This window comes from Salmo salar, chromosome 20, assembly GCF_965601325.2.
Source record: "Salmo salar chromosome 20, fSalSal1, whole genome shotgun sequence".
NCBI lineage: Eukaryota > Metazoa > Chordata > Actinopteri > Salmoniformes > Salmonidae > Salmo > Salmo salar.
The window spans coordinates 18,206,058-18,224,396 of NC_138310.1; the positions used below are offsets into that span (position 1 = coordinate 18,206,058).

The 18,339-nt window shown below is 42.9% G+C and overlaps 1 protein-coding gene across 2 annotated transcripts; it reads left to right on the top strand.

Annotated features, from left to right (window-relative positions):
• Positions 1-278: 278 nt before the first annotated feature.
• On the top strand, positions 279-10,018 carry LOC106579999 (folylpolyglutamate synthase, mitochondrial). Of its 2 annotated transcripts, none has more exons than XM_014160528.3 (15): positions 279-433; positions 1,519-1,650; positions 3,495-3,548; positions 3,689-3,753; positions 4,172-4,286; positions 6,965-7,042; positions 7,150-7,211; positions 7,319-7,421; positions 7,544-7,621; positions 7,731-7,878; positions 8,032-8,115; positions 8,244-8,394; positions 8,702-8,777; positions 8,946-9,012; positions 9,249-10,018. In XM_014160528.3, the coding sequence occupies exons 1-15, from the start codon at positions 326-328 to the stop codon at positions 9,629-9,631; spliced, it is 1,704 nt and encodes a 567-aa protein (XP_014016003.1). In that variant the 5' UTR covers positions 279-325; the 3' UTR covers positions 9,632-10,018. The 2 variants fall into 2 exon arrangements, with proteins under 2 accessions (XP_014016003.1, XP_014016004.1); XM_014160529.3 differs by lacking the exon at positions 279-433 and adding an exon at positions 540-791.
• The last annotated feature ends 8,321 nt before the right edge of the window (positions 10,019-18,339 follow it).

The window sequence follows — 18,339 nt, forward strand, 5'->3', positions numbered from 1 at the left end:
TTTTGCTTTGGCTGAATTCATTTTATTATTGGCATTTGCCAATACAACTCATGAAGACAAATATTTATGTCAAATTGTTTTGTATTCTACTTGTAGCCCTGGTTGTCCTGAAAAGAAAATGGTAATTCAAACTTGAACGTCTCAAATGTGATGGTCAACCTGGTGTGTTTGAATACTTAGTTCTATCAAGCTTTGTGGGATAATCATCACCTTACAAAACAAATCAATCAATAAATTCACCAATAATTGACTTGGCAGAGACTACCACAGCATTGCATAATGCCTCGTGCTCCTGCTGACTGCAAGTTTCCTAATCAAGTCTGTCATGGTTCGCTACTCTCTAGTCATACTGTCATTCTTACTGCACACTAAGGACCAGGCAGGACTACACTTCTCAACCTCATCTACTGGGCTTCTCATAATGGATTATGAGGTACGTGGATTGTATCTTACTTACTTTTCTACAATATAGCCTGGGTGACTGAAGGCGCGCTTTCTGTAAGCCCCTTTGACATCACACTTTATGAGGCTGTAAATCGTATGTCAACAATTGGCATGCTGCATGCTGAAATAGACGAGAACCTGGCCACTCCAGTTTGGTATTGATGTCTCGGGCCCAAGTGGCATGCCAGTTACACTCACAATGTTGCAGGGACTATAGCAGTCGTCTACTTCATGGCTTCAAGTTTAGCTTCTACTGGGATTTGATGTAGCAGATTGCCTTATCATACAGCTGCAGACATAACACCATGGAAATATCTGTCGCCTTGAGGAGAACTAAAAGTTTTTATGTGCGTATTCTATATTTTGTGAAAGAAATATCGGACACAGATTTATTGTGTGAAAGGTAACAGATTTTAGAAGTAGACAATTGATTATTGATTCATATCGGTCACTTTTTAGTTGCCAGTTCGGTAAATTATTGTACACAATGAATAGGTTGTTGACATTCACTGCATGCCAGTTGTATCTGGTTATGATTGGCTGCTACAGTTCCTTAGCTGCTGCATTAGAACACATTAGAGTGACATGTTGTGAGACATTCTGTCATTATCTGATAGACCACTTCGTCCTTTCTTTGTCATTTCTTTCAAATCTTATGAATATGCTATCAAATAACAATATGTACTTATTGGTGTGTATGTGTTTGTGCATGCATGTGTGTGTGGTTTGGTTTTGTTATCCTCGCGTGGACCTGGAGTCCTCACACGGATAGTAAAGCAAGGAACATTCAGACAAGTGGGGACATTTCACCAGTCCCCACAAGGAAAAAGGCTATTTTAGGCTTATGGGTTAGGTTTAGGGTTGGGGTTACAGTTAGGGTTAGGGGTTTAGGATTAAGGTTGGGTTTAGGATTAAGGTTAGGCTTAGGTTAGGTTAAGGGTTTTGGGTTAAGGGTTTAGGGCTAAGGTTTAGGTTTAGAGTTAAGAATTGGGGAAAATAGGATTTTGAATTGGAATACATTTTTGTGTCCCCACAAGGATAATAAAACAAAATTGTGTGCGTGTGTGCGTGCAGGAAGCAGTGTGTGCTCTGAACACCTTGCAGACCAATGTGAGTGTGTTGGATCAGGTGCGGAGGGAGCGGAGTGATCAACCTGAGCTGCAGCTCCAGGCCATGCGGGGTTTCCTCCATCGTACAGGCCTCACAGTGAGTGACCAACAGACACACTGAAACCAGCATGTAGACTGCCATCACACAATCTGCACACTCTCAAATATATATACACTGCTCAAAAAAATAAAGGGAACACTTAAACAACACAATGTAACTCCAAGTCAATCACACTTCTGTGAAATCAAACTGTCCACTTAGGAAGCAACACTGATTGACAATAAATGTCACATGCTGTTGTGCAAATGGAATAGACAACAGGTGGAAATTATAGGCAATTAGCAAGACACCCCCAATAAAGGAGTGGTTCTGCAGGTGGGGACCACAGACCACTTCTCAGTTCCTATGCTTCCTGGCTGATGTTTTGGTCACTTTTGAATGCTGGCGGTGCTTTCACTCTAGTGGTAGCATGAGACGGAGTCTACAACCCACACAAGTGGCTCAGGTAGTGCAGCTCATCCAGGATGGCACATCAATGCGAGCTGTGGCAAGAAGGTTTGCTGTGTCTGTCAGCGTAGTGTCCAGAGCATGGAGGTGCTACCAGGAGACAGGCCAGTACAACAGGAGACGTGGAGGAGGCCGTAGGAGGGCAACAACCCAGCAGCAGGACCGCTACCTCCGCCTTTGTGCAAGGAGGAGCAGGAGAAGCACTGCCAGAGCCCTGCAAAATGACCTCCAGCAGGCCACAAATGTGCATGTGTCTGTTCAAACGGTCAGAAACAGACTCCATGAGGGTGGTATGAGGGCCCGACGTCCACAGGTGGGGGTTGTGCTTACAGCCCAACACCGTGCAGGACGTTTGGCATTTGCCAGAGAACACCAAGATTGGCAAATTCGCCACTGGCGCCCTGTGCTCTTCACAGATGAAAGCAGGTTCACACTGAGCACATGTGACAGACGTGACAGTCTGGAGATGCCGTGGAGAATGTTCTGCTGCCTGCAACATCCTCCAGCATGACCGGTTTGGCGGTGGGTCAGTCATGGTGTGGGGTGGCATTTCTTTTGGGGGCCGCATAGCCCTCCATGTGCTCGCCAGAGGTAGCCTGACTGCCATTAGGTAGCGAGATGAGATCCTCAGACCCCTTGTTAGACCATATGCTGGTGCGGTTGGCCCTGGGTTCCTCCTAATGCAAGACAATGCTAGACCTCATGTGGCTGGAGTGTGTCAGCAGTTCCTGCAAGAGGAAGGCATTGATGCTATGGACTGGCCCGCCCGTTCCCCAGACCTGAATCCAATTGAGCACATCTGGGACATCATGTCTCGCTCCATCCACCAACGCCACGTTGCACCAGAGACTGTCCAGGAGTTGGCGGATGCTTTAGTCCAGGTCTGGGAGGAGATCCCTCAGGAGACCATCCGCCACCTCATCAGCAGCATGCCCAGGCGTTGTAGGGAGGTCATACAGGCACGTGGAGGCCACACACACTACTGAGCCTCATTTGGACTTGTTTTAAGGACATTACATCAAAGTTGGATCAGCCTGTAGTGTGGTTTTCCACTTTAATTTTGAGTGTGACTCCAAATCCAGACCTCCATGGGTTGATAAATTGGATTTCCATTGATTATTTTTGTGTGATTTTGTTGTCAGCTCATTCAACTATGTAAAGAAAAAAGTATTTAATAAGATTATTTCTTTCATTCAGATCTAGGATGTGTTGTTTAAGTGTTCCCTTTATTTTTTTGAGCAGTATATATATATATATATATATATATATATATATATATATATATATATATATATTCTGAGCATCATTACATGCTAATCTCTATTTCCTCACTGGCGACTCCTGTTACTTGATCTGTTGACTGCCTCTCTTGGCCCGTTGACTTATGAGAGATAGGGTCCGCTCTCACTACTCCACGGCTGGATGTTTTTTAGGTAGACAAGCTGGACCTCCTCAATATAATCCATGTGACAGGCACCAAGGGCAAGGTAAACATGGTATTGTTTTGGTGTAAAAATTACAAGGCTTTTCTAAAATATTATTTTGACATGTGTTTGAAGTACAATAATACATGAAATACAATAGAATTAATGTAAGACTTGATTACTCTCTCTTTCTGCTCTTTCAGGGATCAACATGTGCCTTTACTGAGAGAATCCTCAGGGACTATGGCTTTCGGACTGGGTTTTACAGGTATAGTATATAACGGAAGAAGACAGGGGTTGGTGTGTTCTCCCTCAGTATGTGCGTTCAAGCTTATGTTTCTTTTGTAGTTTTTTTAACCTGTTGCATCAGGAAGTGTAGTGTCTGGGTTTTTGCGCATGGAGAAACACTGGTATCCCTATACTGAACTTTGACTTGTTAGGTCTTTGCCCAATTAATTATTAACCTGTGTTGTTACAAGTGTGCCTGCTTTTGAAGTGCTCAAATTATGAAGAAAGCTTAACCGTAGTATTGGGAAAATATGGCCAAAATATGACCTGTTGGCTTGCTTGTACAATGCTATGTGAACATTCTTATCACACACACAATATTATGTCACCTAACATACAGTCAGAGATGTGGTGGCTCTCCTACTGTGAACATTATGAATGTCATCTGTTCCTTACAGCTCACCACACCTGGTACAGGTCAGAGAGAGAATACGCATCAATGGACAACCAATCAGCAAAGAGCTCTTCACCAAATACTTCTGGGAGGTGTTTGCCCAGTTAGATGATACAAAGGTACAGTATGTCTTCATATACACTTTGAGAAAAAAGGTAACGAATTGTACTTAAAGGGGTACAAACGCTTGTCACTGTAGTTGTATCCTGTAAGGTGCATCCATTGTAACATTAGTTATACAGCAGGTAGAGCTGAAGTCGGAAGTTTACATACACCTTAGCCAAATACATTTAAACTCAGTTTTCACAATTCCTGACATTTAATCCTAGTAAAACATTCCCTGTCTTAGGTCAGTTAGGATCACCACTTTATTTTAAGAATGTGAAATGTCAGAATAATAGTAGAGAGAATGATTTATTTCAGCTTTTATTTCTTTCATCACATTCCCAGTGGGTCAGAAGTTTACATACACTCAATTAGTATTTGGTAGCATTGCGTTTACATTGTTTTACTTGGGTCAAACGTTTCGGGTAGCCTTCCACAACCTACCCACAATAAGTTGGGTGAATTTTGGCCCATTCCTCCTGACAGAGCTGGTGTAACTGAGTCAGGTTCGTAGGCCTCCTTGCTCGCATACACTTTTTCAGTTATGCCCACAAATTTTCTATTTTGCTCCCACAACATGATGCTGCCACCCCCGTGCTTCACGGTTGGGATGGTGTTCTTCGGCTTGCAAGCGTCCCCCTTTTTCCTCCAAACATAACGATGGTCATTATGGCCAATTTTCGCACGTTCATCTCTAGGAGACAGAACTCGTCTCCTTCCTGAGTGGTATGACGGCTGCGTGGTCCCATGGTGTTTATACTTGCGTACAATTGTTTGTACAGATGAACATGGTACCTTCAGGTGTTTGGGAATTGCTCCCAAGGATGAACCAGACTTGTGGAGGTCTACAATTTCCTTCTGGGGTCTTGGCTGATTTATTTTGATTTTCCCATGATGTCAAGCAAAGAGGCACTGAGTTTGAAGGTAGACCTTGAAATACATCCACAGGTCCACCTCCAATTGACAAAAATTATGTCAATTGGCCTATCAGAAGCTTCTAACGCCATTACATAATTTTCTGGAATTTTCCAAGCTGTTTAAAGGCACAGTCAACTTAGTGTATGTAAACTTCTGACCCACTGGAATTGTGATACAGTGAATTATAAGTGAAATAATCTGTCTGTAAACAATTGTTGGAAAAATGACTTGTGTCAAACTATAGTTTGTTAATAAGATTAATATAGTTTGTTAATAAGAAAGTGGAGGGATTGAAAAACAAGGTTTAATGACTCCAACCTAAGTGTATGTAAACTTCCGACTTCAACTGTACATAAGTGTACCCTTGCAGTTTGTACCAAAAAATAGCCAAATTTGCCTTTTTAGGGTACCATCGCAGTGACAAAGCCGTTCCTTTTAAAGCTGCAATGTGTAACTTTTTGGGCGACTCGACCAAATTCACATAGAAATGTGTTATAGATCTGAAAGCAGGTCTAGATTTTTTTCTATGTGCGCTATTTCCATGCTTTGGTTCTTAAGTTTTTTTTGTTACGTCTTTTACTTTCTGTTTTGCATACCAGCTTCAAACAGCTGAAAATAAAATATTTTAATCCTAATTGCTCATCTACGTCGCTCTGGATAAGAGTGTCTACTAAAGGACTAAAATTTAAAAATAATTATAAATAAATTGACTGCAAGAAGCCCAAACAGATACTGTATAATGTTTGACTAAAACATAATAATTCCAAACCTTTCATACATTTGTATATGATCAAGTGTCTCTCTACTATGCGTGGGATTACTTGGGAACAGATTTCTTAAATTAAAATAACTTGGAGCTGATTTCCTGGTGTTTTTACAGTCTATTATATCTAACAATAATAACAATTAATAAAAAAAAACATTTTTTTTCTCTGTAAACTTTGGGGGCCAAATAAAACCACATTCAGCATTCACCAAAAAAACTCATATACCAACAATACATTGCGGCTTTTACGTCAAGAAAGGAATCGTTGATGGAGGCGAATCGTGTAAGTAGTAGGTGCTAAAGTGCCCAAGGAGATGTGTCATTTTATGTTGCTAGTAGATGATAAAATAAGATAGCCAGCTTTCTAAGTGTACCCGGGCCATGCAAAACCAACTGGCCCACTCGGATCTAGCATGGTGTTTGGGGATCGAATAAGATAACTAGTTGGCTAACATTAGCAAGCGACAACAACTCCATCAACACTGCACGTTTTGCAGAAATGAATGGTCAAATATCAATCGGATTAATGTAATTGTTTATTTCTATGTATGTACTATATATATGTTGTATATATGTTGTATATATGTTTCCTGCAATTAGTATGATCTGTTACAAATGTCAATTTGTACAATTTGTTATGAATTTGTAAGTGCTTAAGATCCCGATCAATCTCTTTGGACCGCTTAAGCTGGTACAACACTTCTGGTACAACACTTTTGGTACAACACTTCCATATTCAAAATATTAGGTACAAAAATGTACCATTATACTAGATTATTTGCACATGTACCCTAAAATGTACCGAACGGTTCATACTGTATGTGCACCTCTGAAGGTACATTATGCGTATTTTGATCTTTTTGTACCCCAGGGAACAATAATGTACCCTAACCATACCCTTTTTTTCTGAGAGTGTAGTGTTGAAGAATGAACACTGATGTAGCCTACCAGACTCAAAGAAACTCTGACCCTTCCCTGTTATGACTGTGTCACTGCACTGATCCTCAGGACTCCCATGGAGTTAGCATGCCGGCCTATTTCAGCTTCCTCACCATCCTGGCGTTCCATGTCTTCCTACAGGAGAGGGTAACATTCGCATACCCTGTCACATGTACAGTTAGGTTACAAATGTACTAATTACCAAATCAAGGATGAAAGTAAACCATTCTGAGCAGTATCTCTTTATACAACAGGTTGATTTAGCTGTTATTGAGGTTGGGATTGGAGGGGCCTATGACTGTACGAACATCATTAGGTAACTTTGCTGCATATCATAGAGGATGTACTATCAAAGTCAAACATACGATTGATTAGTTACAGATCTGTTATCACTTCTTTTTCTTTCTGACATTTGATGTACAGGAAGCCGTGGGTTTGTGGGATATCCTCCTTAGGAATTGATCACACAAGTATACTAGGAGACACCATAGAGGAGATCGCCTGGCAGAAAGCAGGCATATTTAAGGTGAGAGTAATGCATGTTGTGTTGTTGAGATCAACCTACTATATACACTTTGTACAGTACTTACTATCTATGGCCTGTCTGCAGGGGGTGAATGTAGTTGAATAAGTATTATTCCTCCCCAGCCAGGGGTGCCAGTGTTCACTGTCAAGCAGCCAGATAGGCCCATGACTGTTCTACAGGGCAGAGCCAAAGAGATAAGGGTGAGTGACTGGGGCCTTTTCTCCTCCTGGATGTGGATGGATTTGCTATGTGTTTGTTTGAACGTGCTCATATTTCAGATGCTTTTTTGACCCCCTCTGTGTTGTGTAGTGTCCTCTGTGGGTTTGTCCAGATCTGGAGCAGTATGAGTCTGGGGCTGGCCATCTGAGTCTGGGCCTGGCTGGACAACAGCAGCGTTGCAACGCCTCACTCGCCCTGCAGCTCAGCAAGACCTGGCTACAGCGCTACAGACAGTCTGGTGTGTGTGTGTGTGTATGTGTGTTATATTATAACTCACAAAGAATGACAATGTTATTCTAGCTAGTATAGGAAGATATTGCTCAAGAAAACAGAACACATTCCAATCGTGATGAGGTTCAGTAAGTTACTGTGGGAATCTACTTACTTTCAGATGATCAGCTTGCTGCCCCGGTAGTGGAGACCAGGCTGGTCTCCCAGGCAACAGCCTTTAAGCCCAGCCCCATCATGGTCAAAGGTCGGTAGCATACTCTCACCCATGAAACATCCAGATAAATAAATAACTGTGCCTGAAAGCACAACATGAAAAATTATCTGTCTCACCCTTCCCTTACTTCTCCACTCATCTCCCCCCTCTGTCTCCAGGCCTGGAAGCGACAGAGTGGCCTGGAAGAACTCAGACTCTGAGGCATGGTCCTGTCACCTACTACCTGGACGGAGCTCACACCACAGGCAGCATGCAGGCCTGTGTACACTGGTTCAGCCAGGAGATCCAGCAGGAAGAGAGTAGCAACAGGTTAGTCCCTGCCTGGGCTTTAGGGGGCCCACAGACTTCTCTACAGTGGCCTTAGTTGGTCAAATGATTGTAGAAAACTGTAGGCCTATATGACTGTGAGAAATAGTAGCATGCACGCAAACATCAGCACACACCAGCTCAGAATTTATGTGAGATTTGACACTCAAATCATTTGACACTCATATAGATTCGATACTACATTTTGTGTAAAATTCACAGTCCATTCATTTCACGGTCAGATTTGACTATGTCATTCTTTGATAGACAACATCTCTGAGTAGGCCTACTCACTGTGTGTGTGTGACAGGGGCCCTGTGATCAGAGTACTGCTGTTCAACACCACAGGAGAGAGGGACTCTGCTGCCATGCTCAAACTCCTGGAGGTGAGTACTACAGGTCTGGGATCAGATACACAGATACTGCTGTCTGCTGCTCTATTCTGTAGCTCTGACCGGAATCTAACTTTTGAACAGCACCTAAAGAAGCACAAACAGATCAAACCCTGAAATAGAATAAATATCTAACATCTTCTCCCTTTGTTGTCCTTGCAGCCATGCCAGTTTGATTTTGCTGTGTTTTGTCCCAACATTACTGAAACTATTACAGAAAACAATGCAGGTGAGTTTTCTTCTGTGTTTGGGGTTTTAACAGACAGCTGCAAAAAAAATGCAATTTAATGGTACATAATTACCACAACGAATATGAAACATATGACTACATAAGTTGGAATATTTTTCCTAAGTTTTCTTGGCTGTGTAAAAAAATGCTACCACATTCATTGTCCAGCTGTGAGAAATGTATGAGAGGTGTGTGTGCAGTCCTTCACTTTCTTTGTTTGCTCTGCTCTTTTTCAGATCAGCAGAATTTCAATGTGTCTGTGGAGAACATGCTGACCCGTTGCCTTGACAACCAGATCAGCTGGCAGAGCCTGAGTGGGACAGAGACTAAGCAGGGGTCTGAGTCTGAGCTGCTGATAAAGGACAGGCTCCCCTTGCTGGCCAAGACCAGGACCAACACCCTGGTCTTCCCTTGCATCCTCAGCGCCCTCCAGTGGATCAGCCAGGGAAGGGACACTGTGCTGGCTACTGCAGGGAGCCCCTATCTCCCAGTACAGCCCAGTGTCATGGCAAAAGCAGAACCACTGAGAAAGGCAGCCCAGGTCTCTGTCCTGGTCACAGGTAGTCTACACCTAGTAGGAGGGGCGCTGAAATACCTGGACCCCTCGCTAGCCTCCTAATTAACTATTGGCCCAACAACTGGCCCATCAGTCTGGCCTGGATTTTTGTAGGACATTGAGATACGCTCAATGTTTGACAGGTATTATATTTTAGGTGTTTACAGCTTAGGGTCTTCTTGAATAGATGTGTGCTCCTTGTTGTCAAGTTGCTTTGTCCTCAGTGCAGGATCCCTGGGCTTTCATACCACGAAGTTGTGCTGTACTATGTCAGCATGTCAAGTTGAATGATTTTCTCAGGGTGATTGAAATACGATTGTTTTGCATTGTATTTTCTATTTGAATTATTGCTTTGACTAATGTACATAATGAAAATCAAAGCATGTATGAATTTGTACATAGTTTCTTCAAATGTTTTGTTCATTGTGAATAAAGACTTTTACAGTACCAGTCAAAAGTTTGGACACCTACTCATTCAAGGGTTTTTCTTTATTTGTACTATTTTCTACATAATAGTAAAGACATCAAAACAATGAAAGAGCACATATGGAATTATGTAGTAACCAAAAAAGTGTTAAACAAATCAAAATATATTTTTGATTCTTCAAAGTAGCCACCCTTTGCCTTGTTGACAGCTTTGAACAGTCTTGGCATTCTCTCAACCAGCTTCCTGACGAATGCTCTTCCAACAGTCTTGAAGGAGTTCCCACATATACTGAGCACTTGTTGGCTGCTTTTCCTTCACTCTGCAGTCCAACTCATTCCAAAACATCTCAATTGGGCTGAGGTCGGCCGATTGTGGAGGTCAGGTCATCTGATGCAGCACCATCACTCTCCTTGGTCAAATAGCCCTTACACAGCCTGGAGGTGTGTTGCATCATTGTTCTGTTGAAAAACAAATGGTAGCTACCACTGCAGAATGCTGTGGTTGCCATGCTGGTGAAGTGTGCCTTGAATTCTAAATAAATCACTGACAGTGTCACCAGCAAAGCACTCCCACACCATCACACCTCCTCCTCCATGCCTCACGGTGGGAACCACACATGCGGAGATCATCCATTCACCTACTATGCGTCTCACAATGACACGGCGGTTAAAACATAAAATTGCAAATTTGGACTCATCAGACCAGTGGACAGATTTCCACCAGTCTAATGTCCATTGCTCGTGTTTCTTGGCCCAAGCAAGTCTCTTCTTATTGGTGTCCTTTAATAGGGATTTGTTTGCAGCAATTCAACCATGAAGGCCAGATTCACGCAGTCTCCTCTGAACAGTTGTTGTTGAGATCTGTCTGTTACTTTAACTCTAAGAAGCATTTATTTGGGCTGCAATTTCTGAGGCTGGTAACTCTAGGGCTGCTAGCATCTCAAATATAAAATGTATTTGTTTAACACTTTTTTGGTTTCTACATGATTCCATATGTGTTATTTCATAGTTTTGATGTATTTTCTATTATTCTACAATGGAGAAAATAGTAAAACATTTATAAAAACCCTTGAATGAGTAGATGTGTCCAAACTTTTGACTGGTACTGTATAGTAATTGGTTGTTTCATGTTAATTTGTACCCTAGCCTAGCATTGACTGTTCATACATACAGACTGCCACATATTCCCTGACCTTTGCCAGAGTTGCCCTGAAACAGAACAGCATGCCTGTGTGTCTCTGTCTGCATGCCACCTCAGTGAATGAATTCCCGGTAATGTCTTAGGTAAGCTTACAGACAAACACAATCGTAAAAGCTAAATGGACTGCAATATTTTTGCCATTAGCTTTTCCTTCAAAATATTGTGACAGGAAGTTTGCTCAAATCCCCTTATCCTGGATGAATCCTTTCATTACTTCAGCATCTGAGGGGGTTAGCACGATGGCCAGGTCCGGGAGAGAAGGGGTTGAAGTGGGATGTTTGTGTGGGTTCAGGGCCTCGCTCCTGCTTATTAGCCTCTCATAAAGATTACCCCAGACAGAAGGTCATAAGAGAGGAGCCCTACAATCTGCTTCAACATTAAAGGGACAATATGACTGGTGGCATTTAATTAAACTGTTCTACTAATCAGTAAACGTTTTCATGCTAAGCTATGGCTAAGATTTAGCCATGCTCTCAGGTATATTGGATATTGCTGCTGGACTGAATGTTTCAGTAGATTGAAAGCCTTTGTGACAACCATATCAAAAAAACATAATTTACACCAAACAAACAATGATGCTAAAAAGACAGCCCAATAGGCTGTTATATTGAACATAAATTACAATACATTTAGTCAATAGGAATTTAGAGGCAACAGATGAATTATGAAGTTTTGATGAGGATACTAGCTGGTGCTTGCTACTAATTGACAGAGGACTCCTTTTCCCCTTCAATGGAATACTGCAGCAGCGCTGCTCTTTAAGAAGATTGTACTACTTAGAATCCGATTACAGCAGGGACTCCCAGGACAGGTCCTTGGCTAAAGCCCTGGTAGTGGCGGTGAGTGAACTGCAACGCTGCACTTATACTGTATCAGAGGCTCATTACTCTGTGAGGTGGCAGCACTGCAACTACTGCAGTGACTTAGGAGACAATGGAAAGTTGGTTTTAATGCAGAAAAAAGACAATTTCTTCAGTGCTGTGGACGCAGTCCGATGAATATGAGGCAACAAAGGTACTAGTGGATTATCTGTCCAATGGATTCTGAATGCCCTCCAGTCTTCTGCTGTTCCCAGATTTAAAATGCTAGTCAAAACTGTCAGCCCAGTAGATCTGTGGGTCACAAGGCATGTCAAATAGTTTAGGGTCAGGCTTGAATTGAAGTTCAGCAGGTTCGCTAAGGTTTTGCGTCTCCAACAAATCAAATTGCAATTGTCACATGCGCCGAATAGAGGGGAATAAAGTACATAAACAAGAATGGAACTACAGTACGCTCAGAAAGTATTCAGACCCCTTGACTTTTTCCACATTTTGTTATGTTACAGCCTTATTCTAAAATGGATGAAGTTGTTTTTTCCCCTCATCAATCTACATACAATACCCCATAATGACAAACCAAAAACAGTTTTTAAAAAAGGTTTGCAAATGTATTAACAATAAACAACTGAAATATCACATTTACATAAGTATTTAGACCCTTTACTCAGTACTTTGTTGAAGCACCTTTGGCAGCGATTGCAGCTTCGAGTCTTCTTAGGTATGACGCTACAAGCTTGGCACACCTGTATTTGGGGAGTTTCCCCCATTCTTCTCCACAGATCCCCTCAAGCTCTGTCTGTTTGGATGGGGAGCGTCGCTGCACAGCTATTTTTAGGTCTCTCCAGAGATGTTCGATCAGGTTCAAGTGCGGGCTTTGGCTGGGCCACCAAGGACATTCAGAGACTTGTCCCAAAGCCACTCCTGCATTGTCTTGGCTGTGTGCTTAGGGTCGCTGTCCTGTTGGAAGTTGCACCTTTGCACCCAGTCTGAGGTCCTGAGTGCTCTGGAGCAGGTTTTCATCAAGGATCTCTCTGTACTTTGCTCCGTTCATCTTTCCCTCGATCCTGACTAGTCTCTCAGTCCCTGCCCCTGAAAAACATCCCCACAGCATGATGCTGCCACCACCATGCTTCACCATAGGGACGGTGCCCGGTTTCTTCCATACGTGATGCTTGGCATTCAGGCCAAAGAGTTCAATCTTGGTTTCATCAGACCAGAGAATCTTGTTTCTCATGGTCTGAGAGTCCTTGAGGTGCCTTTTGGCAAACTCCAAGCGGGCTGTCATGTGCCTTTTACTGAGGAGTGGCTTCCGTCTGGCCACTTTACCATAAAGGCCTGATTGATGGAGTGCTGCAGAGATGGTTGTCCTTCTGGAAGGTTCTCCCATCTCCACAGAAGAACTATGAAGCTCTGTCAGAGTGACCATCGGGTTCTTGGTCACCTCCCTGACCAAGGCCCTTCTCCCTCGTTTGCTCAGTTTGGCCGGGTGGCCAGCTCAACGAAGAGTCGTGGTGGTTCCAAACTTCTTCCATTTAAGAATGATGGAGACCACTGTTTTCTTCGATTCATTCAATGCTGCAGAAATGTTTTGGTACCCTTCCCCAGACGTAATCCTGTCTCGGAGCTCTACGGACAATTCCTTCAACCTCATAGCTTTGTTTATGCACTGTAGGGATGCAGCCAGCCAATATGCTCTCGATGGTGCAGCTGTAAAACGTTTTGAGGATCCTGGGGCCCATGCTAAATCTTTTTAGCCTCCTGAAGGTGAAGAGGTGCTTCTGTGCCCTCATCATGACTGTGCGGATGTGTGTCGACCATGTTAAGTCCTTAGTGATGTGGTGCCAAGAAACTTGAAGCTCTCGACCCACTCCACTACAGCCCTGTCGATGTGGATGGGGGCGTGCTCTCCCCTCTTTCTCCTGTAGTCGACGATCAGCTCCTTGGTCTTACTGAAGTTGAGGGAGAGGTTATTGTCCTGGCACCACAATGCTAAGTCTCTGACCTCCTGCTTGTAGGCTGACTCATCGCCGTCGGTGATCAGGCATTCCACCATTGTGTCGTCAGCGAACTTGGTCACGCAATTGTGGGTGAACAGGGAGTACAGGAGGGGACTAAGCACACACTCGAGGAAGTCCAGGATGCAGTTGCAGAGGGAGGGGTACAGTCCCAGGGTCCCTGGCTTGGTGATGAGCTTGGAGGGCGCTATGCTGTTGCACGCTGAGCTGTAGTCTATGAATAGCATTCTCACATAGTTATTTCCCCTCTTGTCCAGGTGGGAGAGGGTAGTGTGAAGCACAATTGAGATTGTGTCATGGGTGGATCTGTTAGGGAAGTATGCAAATTGGAGTGGGTCTAGGGTGTCTGTGATGATGGTGTTGATGTGTGTTCTAACCAGCCTTTCCAAGCACTTCATAAGTACAGATGTAAGAGCTAAAGAGCAATAGTCATTTAGGCAGGTTGCCATGGAGCTCTTGGGAACAGGGACAATGGTGGTCAGCTTGAAACATGTTAAGATTACAGACTGGGACAAGGAGAGAGGTTACATAATCTGGAGAAACAGGGGCTTTCACGGAAGGCATAGTTTTTTAACCTGTCTGGGCTAGGGAGCAGTATTTGAAAAACGTACCCAATTTAAACAGGTTACTACTCTGGCCCAGAAACTAGAATATGCATATTATTAGTAGATTTGGATAGAAACCACTCTGAAGTTTCTAAAACTGTTTGAATGATGTCTGTGAATGTAACAGAACTCATATGGCAGGTAAAAAACTGAGAAAAATCCAAAGCAGGAAGTGGAAAGTCTGAGAATTGGAGTTCTTCTTTTGATTCTCTATCGAAGCTACAGTGTCTATGGGGTGACGTTGCACTTCCATTGGCTTCCATTGGCTGTCTAAAGCCTTCAGAAAGTGGTTTGAGCATTTTCCTGTCACTGGGCAGATAATACATAGGAGCTCAGTTACTGAGTGGTCTGCCTGGCAACAAAGGGATTGGATATGCTCGGTCCTGCGAGCGAGCCCCTCCTTCTTTTTCTTCTTGAATGAATATGCTATTGTCCGGTTGGAATATTATCGCAATTTTACGTTAAAAATACCATAAAGATTGATTTTAAACAGCGTTTGACATGCTTCTAAGTACGGTAATGGAACATTTTGACTTTTCGTCTCTCGTTCCGCGCTCGCGCGTTATGCCTTTGGATAAGTGATCTGTACGCACGAACAAAACGGAGGTATTTGTACATAAATATGGATTATTTAGAACAATTTCTTGTGGAAGTAGCAGTCCTGGGAGTGCATTCTGACGAAGATCAGCAAAGGTAAGAGAATATTTCTAATACTAATTCTGAGTTTAGGTTGCCCCGAACTTGGCTGGTGTCTGAATAGCTCACCGTGATGGCTGAGCTATGTACTCAGAATATTGAAAAATGTGCTTTCTCCGTAAAGCTATTTTAAAACCTGACACAGCGGTTGCATCCAGGGGTAGTCTATCTATAATTCTTAAAATAATTGTTATCTATTTTGTCAACGTTTATGATGAGTATTTTTGTAAATTGAATTGCACATTCACCGGACGTTTTGGTGGGAATACATTTTCTGAACATCACGCGTCAATGTAAAATGCTGTTTTTGGATATAAATATGAACTTTATCGAACAAAACATACATGTATTGTGTAACATAGTGTCCTAGGAGTGTCATCTGATGAAGATTAGTGCTTAGTGCTTCATTTAGCTGTGTTTTGGGTTTTATTGACACATGTCCTTGCTTGGAAAATGGCTGTGTGATTATTTTTGTCTATGTACTCTCCTAACATAATCTTATGTTTTGCTTTCGCTGTAAAGCCTTTTTGAAATCGGACAATGTGGTTAGATTAACGAGAAGTTTATCTTTAAAATAGTGTAAAATAGTTGTATGTTTGAGAAAGTTGAATTATGACATTTTGTTGTTTTTGAATTTGCCGCCCTGATATTTCACTGGCTGTGTGACCTAGCCCATAGAAGATATTCTTCGAAGCGAGCATTAAAGGCATTTAGCTCGTTTAGGAGATCTGCATCGCTGCTCAACTCATGGCTGGGTTTCCCTTTGTAATCCGTCATTGTCTGCAAGCCCTGCTACATATGATGAACGTCGGAGTCGATGTAATAGGATTCCACCTTCCTCCTAATTTGTCATTTTGCATGTTTGATGTCTCGTCGTCGGTCGTAGCGGAGGGCTTTCTTGTATGCGTCCATGTCTGAGTCCCGTTCCTTGTAAGCTTTAGCTCTAGCTTTTAGCCCAGCGAGCATTTTGCCTGTAGTCCATGGTTTTTGGTTTGGATACATTCGTATAGACACTGTGGGGATGATGTCGTCTATGCACTTACTGATGATGCCCATGACTGTCCTGGATAAATCCCGGAACATATCTCAGTCTGCATTTCAGTTGAATGCATTCAGTTGTACAACTGACTAGGTATCCCCCTTTCCCTTAGTAGCAAAACCGTCTTATAGCTTCGCTTGTGCTTCATCTGACCACTTTCATATTGAGCGCGTCACTGGTACTTCCATGTGTGTGCGTGTGTGTGTGCATGCATGCACGTGTGCGCTTTAGGGAGGACAGTGCAGAGTGTGTGTGTTGGAGCAGGCAGATAAAGCTCCAGTCTGGGCCTTTATAAGAAGTCTCATAAATCCTGCGGGTCCCCCCCATCTCTAAGAAAGGTGGGCTGTGTCAGATTACATTTGGCCTGTGAAATCCCAGCCCCAGAGAGGCCATCGCTCTGTCACTAAGGCTCACTCATGCATGCTTTGATTCCGTCTCAGTGGTAGCGGTAGAAAAGGTGTTAATAGATGCACATTCAGTATGCTGAGAAAGACTGCCATAAACCCCTATTATCTGCCAATGACAGACTTAGCATTAGCTGCTCCTCATCGCCCCACACCCCTGTAAACGACCCACCGTTCAACCCTGCTCGTTGTAGCTGCAAGCCAGCATCCAGACACAGGCCTACCTACCTGTAGATTCCTTTTATTATAGTGCCAGTGCCACCCATGTGAAGGTCCAGCCTCTAGATAGAGAGGAAGCCGTCATTGGTTCACCACATTTCCATACAATGCTGCTGTAAAGTGTGTGGTTCAATGGGCTTCCTGTCACAATAGTAATCGCAAAGGCACAGAGGGGATGTCATGGCATGGCATGTCATGTCACATGGCATGTGTGTGTTTTAATCATGGTCTAATGGTCATGTTTGTTTGCCCACGGACTACTTAGCTTAAAGGCTCTTAAAGCCTCTCCTAGATCACTGGCCCCACCGTATGGTATGTCACTGGTAAGCTGGAAACTCCATAGTGGGCAGACAGATTTGTTGTGCTGTTAGCACTAATCTGGGTAGTATTATTTTTGTTTTGTGGCGTAGGATAACTACCCTTATCATCGCAATCCTCCATTCCTGGAGCGCCCCGGATTTGTTGTCATAGCTTTTCCATAGTACATCACTTCTCTGTAGTAGATATTGTTTCACGAGTTTATTTGGTCTGATTTTTGCAAGCTAAACACTAATAAACTCCGGACTTATCAGTCGGATAATTAGCTTTTTATGTTAATCCATAACAACATGTTGACCCTATGTATGACCAATTTCCATAGACTTTGAATAATAACCTAATCAACTTCATATAATTATTATGAACATGTTTCCCGGGATTTCACCAGTTCCATAAAAATTACAGTCTTTTTACTCACACTAGTGAAGAAGATAACCTCATCAATCATGTCTGCCCACAGACCGTTGATCACTTACAACAAACAGTAGTCTGTCTGGGGTTGTGCCTATGTCTGAGGACGACCCACCCAGACACAGCTTTAAATCTGTTCAGGGTCCTACAATAACATACATCCTCTTAGATAGATAAAGCATCTCCTTTATCTCTCTGAAGGTAGCTGAAGATTAAAAACAAGTAACATGAGCAATGTAAAAGAAAATATTCAAACGCTCCAATTACCATAACAACTATAAAGACACATCATTTTTCAAAGATCAAAATGGATGATCAGTGAAGTGATCTTGTAATTGTTTCCACTATAGGACATCCATTCTAACAGATCAAATATATATTAGAGTACTTTAATTATCTTCTCTTGTTTTCTTCATCTGCCTGTGCTCGCTATTGAGTTGGCCGAACATCTGACTAACTGCGGCAGCCTTTAGGTCCTTCTCTCTCTTTTGTCTTGGTGCTTAATGAAAATTGCAACTGTGGTCCTGCCGAGCAGGAATGTTGAGAGGTGCTCAGCTCAGCACTGACCCTGTCTGTCACTCGGCCACTCTCAGGCTCACAGACTGCAGGTAGGGTTTGT

Bases quoted from the DNA above. Each gene is read 5' to 3' on its own strand.
- LOC106579999 (XM_014160528.3), top strand. From the start codon at position 326: ATGGTTCGCTACTCTCTAGTCATACTGTCATTCTTACTGCACACTAAG. The intron at 3,754-4,171 runs GTATAGTATATA...TGTTCCTTACAG, and splicing joins TTTCGGACTGGGTTTTACAG to CTCACCACACCTGGTACAGG. The intron at 8,778-8,945 runs GTGAGTACTACA...TTGTCCTTGCAG, and splicing joins CCATGCTCAAACTCCTGGAG to CCATGCCAGTTTGATTTTGC.